Source organism: Megalobrama amblycephala, linkage group LG2 (assembly GCF_018812025.1).
Source record: "Megalobrama amblycephala isolate DHTTF-2021 linkage group LG2, ASM1881202v1, whole genome shotgun sequence".
NCBI lineage: Eukaryota > Metazoa > Chordata > Actinopteri > Cypriniformes > Xenocyprididae > Megalobrama > Megalobrama amblycephala.
In genome coordinates, this window is record NC_063045.1 from 10,411,249 (window position 1) to 10,418,498 (window position 7,250).

A 7,250-nucleotide genomic window follows, 5' to 3' on the forward strand; every position below is an offset into this window, starting at 1 on the left:
GTTTTGTTTTTGTTTTTTGACAAACTGTGTTTGATGATTGAAAACTTTTGCTAGTGTTCTGGAAGAATGAGTTGATTTGAGACGTGAATGAAGTGTTTTGATAGATTTAGGGCATTTTGAATGCGAATTAACTGCTGTGCCAAGATGAAAGTAGGTTAAGAGAACTGTGTGAAGAGTGACCTAAGTATTGAGAAATGTGTCCTAGCGAATGTAGAAAACTGTAAATACACAAGATAATGAACTCAGTACTAAACAGGTGTGTCCTTATCAATAAAATAATGAATAACCATGGCAACCAGGGTGAACAAAATAAGTTTAATCACCTTCATTTATAAAGTGCTTTTTACAATACAGATTGTTTCAAAGCAGCTTTACAGTGATACTAGGAAATTACTGGAACAGAGATTGTTTTGGCTGTACAGCAGCTCTAGAAAAAAGTTATTAATTTCCACTGTAAAAATCATTAGTTATTATACAAACTCAGGAAACAAGAAACAAATAGAAAGAAAAATAAAAGACCTTGAAAACAAAATTAAAACATATTGCTTCTAAGAATTTCAGACATTTGATTGGTTAACCTACTAGATGAACAACCACAATCACATTTTCATGATTTATGCATAAGTGTGTTTACACACTCTTGTGTAATCTTATACTTTCTCAAAGTATCTCATTTTCTGTGTATGAAAGAATGTGTTTTTGTGCTGGTCTTCACTGTAGAATCTGAAGTCTTGAATCTGGACTCACTGAAACAGGAAGTAGAAGAGCAGAGGAGAGAAGAGCAGGAGGAAGCTTCCCTTAAACACTCCATCTCCATCTAATCAAGATGATAAAGAAATGAGTATTAATTACCCTGCAAACAAGAGTAACTGGCCCTTTTTTACAGGCCCCCAGCAGACAGCCCTCACTATTAATCTACAACAATAAATCTGGCAGCGCAGAGAGACAAACGTTTACCCTTCATGAAAATAATGGGTAAAGATCAATAAAAAGAAATGGTCAATTGACTAGCAGAAGCATCTGCCAAACGAAAAAATGTAAAATATCCTAAATCATTCTCTATAAATCTCTTTTAGTTAACAATCAGCTAACAAGAGTAAATCACACATGAGCTAATATAACTATCACTGCATCAGCAGCTACACAGTTACTGTCTTTAAATGAAGCAACATGCAGCAGATCATCAGTGTTTCTGGATCATCACTGACTGAAGCACAGGAGCTACTCTCCAGCACAATGATAACCTCACATTAAACTCTAACAGATCTCTCTAGATCTCTGCATCTTCACTTATTACAAACCACTCTGACTTTATTTCTTTCATTCAAAGCTATTATTAACTGAGGTTTAGATGTTTTTGTTTTATTGAACGTAATAAGTTTGAAGTCACCGTTATGGAGGAGAGCATTTGCTTATCCTTGACTTTTTAGCTTTCATTTTTCACTGGCTGTTGTGACTGTGTGTTTCTGAAGCAAGTTTATTATGGGAAAGGTTGTGAGAAAAAACAACTGATTAAATTGTGATGATTACTTATTGATGATTCAATCATCATGTGAAAGCCTGATCAGTTTAATCATTTTTAATAGTAGCCTTAGAGTAACACTGCGTGAACTGTTGGCTTTCTTTAATGTTTTGACTGTTTTTCTCATTAAGCAGGAGTTATTCAGCTAAACAGATCAACTCTGAACATCACAAAACAAGCTACTAAAGTCACAAAAAAAGATTTTTGTTTATTGTCACTATTCTTTATGTCTGAGTGAGTCGAAAAAACAAAGCTCAAAACACTTTCTATATAATGAATAAAAAACTATTCAATTTGATCTGATAATTTCATATCATAAGGCTGCTGTAAAACTAACAGGTAACATACTCAGAGATCAGTGAATCAGGCCACTAAATAATCAATAAGAAATCAACGTACAATTTTTAAATGCGCTTTAGAAACAGTTACAGCAGCCAAAGAAAAGCTGATGCTAAAAGTCAAGAATAAAGCCTAACTAAAGTGAACACTCATCTCCATAACGGTGACTTCAAACTTAATTATTTTCAATGAAACATCAACAACAGCTAAAAGTTTTGTATGAAAGAAACAGTCAAACTGTTAATGTTTAATGCTGGTCATGTGACAGTGTTTTTAGCTTATTTAAATAAGGAGATTTTACTTTCATTTTGTTTTTTGTTTTCATTTGACCGTTTATCATCTAACTGTTTTGTTATTGTATTAATTAACTGATTATTTTTGTAATTTTACATACATTTGAAAGTAATTTAAGAAAACAGAAAAATACTGTATAAAAATACAGTAATTTTTCTGTATAAAATGTGAATTACTGTAATTCGTCCTTAATTTTTATTCCTTCTGTGCAGAGTTATAATATTGAATTTCACATTAAATTTTGAAGAGCAGCCAAACGGAGCGTGGGAAATGAAAGTGGGCTGCCTACACAAAACCTGCATGGGCCCAAAGGTACAAAAGTTGCTCTGGGCCCAAACGGGCTGCCCATCATGGGCTTAATGTAGGCAGTCCAGTATGTGCTGCTCACAGAGAGACCGCAGTGAGCCTAAAGCTGTGGGCCTCGCCTGGGCAAGCCCGCACTGGGCCTGTTTAGGTTTGGTGTGGGCTGGCCCTCGCCCACTGTGCCTGCAAAAACCAGCATGAACCCCAGGGGCATGTTTGCAGGATAATAATTCTACTACTACTACTAACAGTAATCATTAAAAAATACATGTTCATTGCTGATCAATTAAATCTGTTTTCAAAAAAAAAAAAAAAAAAAACATGCAGTGTTGGGGGAGCCAAATAAAGGTCAATACCTGCTGCTCTGGATACAAAGGCTGCATTGCAACGGTCACTCATACAGCAGCTGACATCCATTGATGGACCACGTGGTGTCCGTACTTTTGCACTTTGACATTGACTTGCACACCCTTTAATTGTGAAGTTCATGTTTTTGTAACCTGCAAAAAGGACAAACTTTCTAAATAGGCTAAAGAATCAATTCCAGAAATCATGTTCCTCTTGCAATACACAAACAATTGCAATTATGTGATGAGATTAACATACATATATTTCTACTTCATATTATCACTTTCAGTAAACTACAGATGTAAATTTCCACATCACACTGGACTTACCATTTGATAGACTCGCTGTACATGTTGAACATGCAAAACAATCATCTGGACATGTCTCCACTGTTGCTTTACAGTTACCCCATGAATCAGTCACACACGTGTAACACTGGAGAGAATATCCTTAAAGACAGAGAGAGACATTCAGTGATCTCTGTGTACCAAATAATACATTCAATACTTGCTGTACTTTTTGTACCTCCAGTGAGAAAAAAGAAAAGAAGAACGACAGAGACTCGCAGATCCATCGTGTGTCGGGAACAGAATGAAATCACAATGTTTCCGTTCCTTTTATGTCTGTTCAGAAAGGGGTGGGTTCAACAAGGAAACTTTGTGAAGTCAAACTTGACACACTCAAACACTCACGATAAATGTTTCTCCTCCACAATAATGATCAGTTTTAAATAATGAATTATTAGTGTAAGATAATGATTTTAAATGAAAGGAACGACAGGACAGGACTAACACGAGTAGATGCTCTTCCATTATTTAACCACGTAGAAGGCGACCTTTTCATGACCTTACACAACGTTCCCTAAAAGATCTCTAAAAGTGACGAAAATTCTGAATATTTACAGAAAATACTGAAAGTGCTGCAGTTCAAGGTTCCTTATATGACTTTAGGGGGACGTTCCATTTTGGTTATTTCATGGTCACATAAGAACGTTACAAAGAGGACATTTGGTAAGTTAACAGAACGTCCTATAGTAATAGTCCCCTAAACATTCTCAGAACATCCTGAATGTTCCCTGAAGGTCCACCAAATAACGTTCCCCAATCCTTAAAAGAACTCCACATTGTGACCGTCTCTGGGAACGTTACCAGGTGACGTCTTTGGCACCATGCCCTTTTCAAAAAATCCTAAAGGATTCCAGAATGAAAACTGTACGGGATTCTAATTAGAATTTCTATCATATTTTGAAACCATTCCTATAAGTTTCCTATAGGACTTGTCTTACAGACATAAATACCATAATTTCTGGGAAGTTGTACAAAGGATTTGGTTCTTATTCGGTTCATTTTCTTTGCAAGATCTTGTTTACTGAGACAGTGTACACTGTAAAAAAAAAAAAAAAAAAAAAAAAAACTTTAAAAAAGGGTGAAATGCCCTGGCATTAAAAAGATTTAAAAAAAAAAAAAAAAAAAAAAAGATCATTTTTAAAAAATGATCAAAGACTGGCAAAAGCGGGTACAGAACAAAACTGTAAAATTAAAGTAAAACATCCTAATTTATATTCCTTTAATATCGAATATCTAATTGATATCTATCACACCTGATTCAACTCATGAGCTCATTAGTGACTGGATGTGTCAGATATAGAGAGATGGACAAAATGTCCTCCAGGATAGGTTTGAGAAGCACTGCTCTAGATCTCACCATCCACACTTATTTCAAACCAGCATGACTTTATTTATTTCACACAAAACTACTTAATCAGAATTAACATAAGTTTAGATGTTGATGTTTTATTGAAAATAATCAAGTTTGAAGTCACCGTTATGAAGTTGAGTGTTTTCTTTAGATGAGCTCTTGATTCTTGACATTTTAATGTTAGAGTTTTTTTTGGCTGCTCTATGTTTCAAAGCATGCTTGTTTCAAATAAATTATGGGTCTCTGAGCATACAGAGAACATCCTGAATGTTCTGTGGAGGTTATGACCATCTCCGAATGTTTTGGGAATGTAAAAAATGTCATTTGCAAGGCACAGATCTTGCTGAAGCAGATGAATTTAATAGCATGGAAATTGTCTCCAGAGGGGGAACATAGAAATAGTATTGTGCCAGGGTAAATGATTTACATTAAGAAATGGCATTCAAGTTTAAAACCAAAATGGTTCCTGTAGTTTTGTTAGACTCCCCTTCAGCTGTAAAATCTATAAAATGCTGTAAAAATCTGTAAAATCAGTAAAAGCTGTAAAATAGACGCATATACTAAATAGACGCATATTAATAATTGTAAATTAGCTCATACTCCCAAACCTTAGATTAGTTAGTAACACTTCACAATACAGGTGCACTAATATGCATTAATTCATGCTTAACTAATGCACAGATAATCATGTGTCAATGTATGACTCATGAAGAACTAAACCCTTAATTAATTATTACTGCATCAGCAACTAATATAGAGTCTATATGTTTATAGATTAAGTAATATATGAATTGTTATTAATTAAATGTGTCATAATGTATTAATTATCTAGCGTTAGCTTCAGCTCTGGCAGGTCACGTCAGTCATGCTTGCACCAGCTGACTCCCAGGTGACTTATGTTTACCTATAGGAATACGATGCCTATTACGGCATCTATATATAAGCTCCTCAGTATTATCAGCAGCTATTGCATTTCTCAGGAGCAAATTACCCTCCTCCATCCCCCGCTCCTCCTCTCTTCAGTCAGGATTGGCCTTATTATTTCCCCTGAATCAGACTAATTCTTGAAATATGTGTACGTTAAATCATGACATTTAATGATATCTGCATGTTGGTCCTGTTCTGTTTACCCTAGGGGTTTATTGCTGCTCTCCCTGCTCTTATCCATGCTAGGCTGCCTGGATGCGCAGGGAGTTCTTGCCCAGAACAGAACCATACCGCCAATACAAACTCTATGCATTATCTATCATATTTGACGATAGTGGTCCTGACAGAACCTTAATAACATATTTTAGTAACTAATACCATAAGTTCATGTGTTAATTACCACAATGGGTTGAAGCCATTTTCAACTTCAAATTGTCTGCTTTAATTAATCATTAACTAATGATTTGCAAATGTATCATTATGTTATGACTTTACTTGTTGAGGCACATGACTTTTAACTAATTGTTAAGTAATATGTCATTATGGTTTGACATCTACACTAAGCCATGGATTTCAATTTCCAACCATCTACAACCGTGATTCCACTGTACCAGATGAACTGCTGCATCCAGAACCTTGTTGTTCATGGCACAGGAATATGTTAGGTTAAGCTTGAGGTCAAGGATTCAAAAGCAGAACACTGAGAACATGCAGCCAGGGCGTGTGTCGTAACACTGTGTCAAGACCGGACAAAGAGAATAGAACCCATTATAATCAGTGATAGTGATGCTACACTAGATGCGGGGCAACGCTACATGACACAACAAAATGCTACTTCTGTTATGAAGGACAAATGGACTTGCAATATTCTGTCACATGACTCGATAATGGTCACATCCAGTTTAAACACAGTGTAACAGTGGTCAATAGTTCAGATTCTGGTGTGCTGATATTTGTGTGCAGCCCAACTTACCCATCTTTTAAACACATTCTCTGACATTACATTTACTGCATGTGCAACTTTCAAAACCCATTAATGACATATTACTTAACAATTAGTTAATAGTCATGTGCCTCAACAAGTAAAGTCATGACATAATGATACATTTTCAATTCATTAGATAATTAATTCATGCAGACAACTGGAAGTTGAAGTACATGGCTTCAACCCATTGTGGTAATTAACACATTCATTTACAATTTTAGTTACTAAAATATGGTATTTAATACAAGGAATAAATACATTATGACACATTTAATTAATAACAATTCATATATTTCTTAATCTATTAGTTGCTGATGCAGTAATCATTAACCCTCTGGAGTCTGAGGCTGATTTGGGGCCTGGAGAAGTTTTGACATGCTCTGACATTTGTGCTTTTTTCAGTTGTTCATAAACATATTAATGACAAAAGTGTCATTACACTGTATTCAGCACAAACTAGGCTACCATAATATGTGAGGAACATGTATGTACACGTTTGTATTTTTGAAGGAATAATGCACAGCAAAATCCCCAAAATCAGTATGACTTTTTTTTTTTTTAAGAATAATACATTATGCACCAGAACTTCATTGTTTAAACACACACAGACATCAAGAATCAGCATCTGATTCTCAAGAACGGTGACGATAAATAAATACAAAATACTGACAAACAGATCAACTCTGAACATCACAAACAAGCTACTGTCACAACAAAACAACAGAAAAATAAAAGCAAACATGAACAATCTATGAAAATTACAGGACAATTCAGCTGCATAATTTATTCATGCAGCAATGCATGATGGGAGCCATGGATGAGTTTTGATTGGTG

General features: G+C 35.1%; 1 protein-coding gene across 2 annotated transcripts; it reads right to left on the reverse strand.

The window, feature by feature from the left end:
* Positions 1-301: 301 nt before the first annotated feature.
* On the reverse strand, positions 302-3,467 carry LOC125263521 (long neurotoxin LNTX-2 homolog). Of its 2 annotated transcripts, none has more exons than XM_048182525.1 (4): positions 3,332-3,467; positions 3,136-3,255; positions 2,835-2,958; positions 302-819 (listed from the first exon to the last, which is right to left on the reverse strand). In XM_048182525.1, the coding sequence occupies exons 1-4, from the start codon at positions 3,378-3,380 to the stop codon at positions 744-746; spliced, it is 369 nt and encodes a 122-aa protein (XP_048038482.1). In that variant the 5' UTR covers positions 3,381-3,467; the 3' UTR covers positions 302-743. The 2 variants fall into 2 exon arrangements, with proteins under 2 accessions (XP_048038482.1, XP_048038481.1); XM_048182524.1 differs by having other exon boundaries at positions 302-817; positions 2,815-2,958.
* Between the last annotated feature and the right edge of the window lie 3,783 nt (positions 3,468-7,250).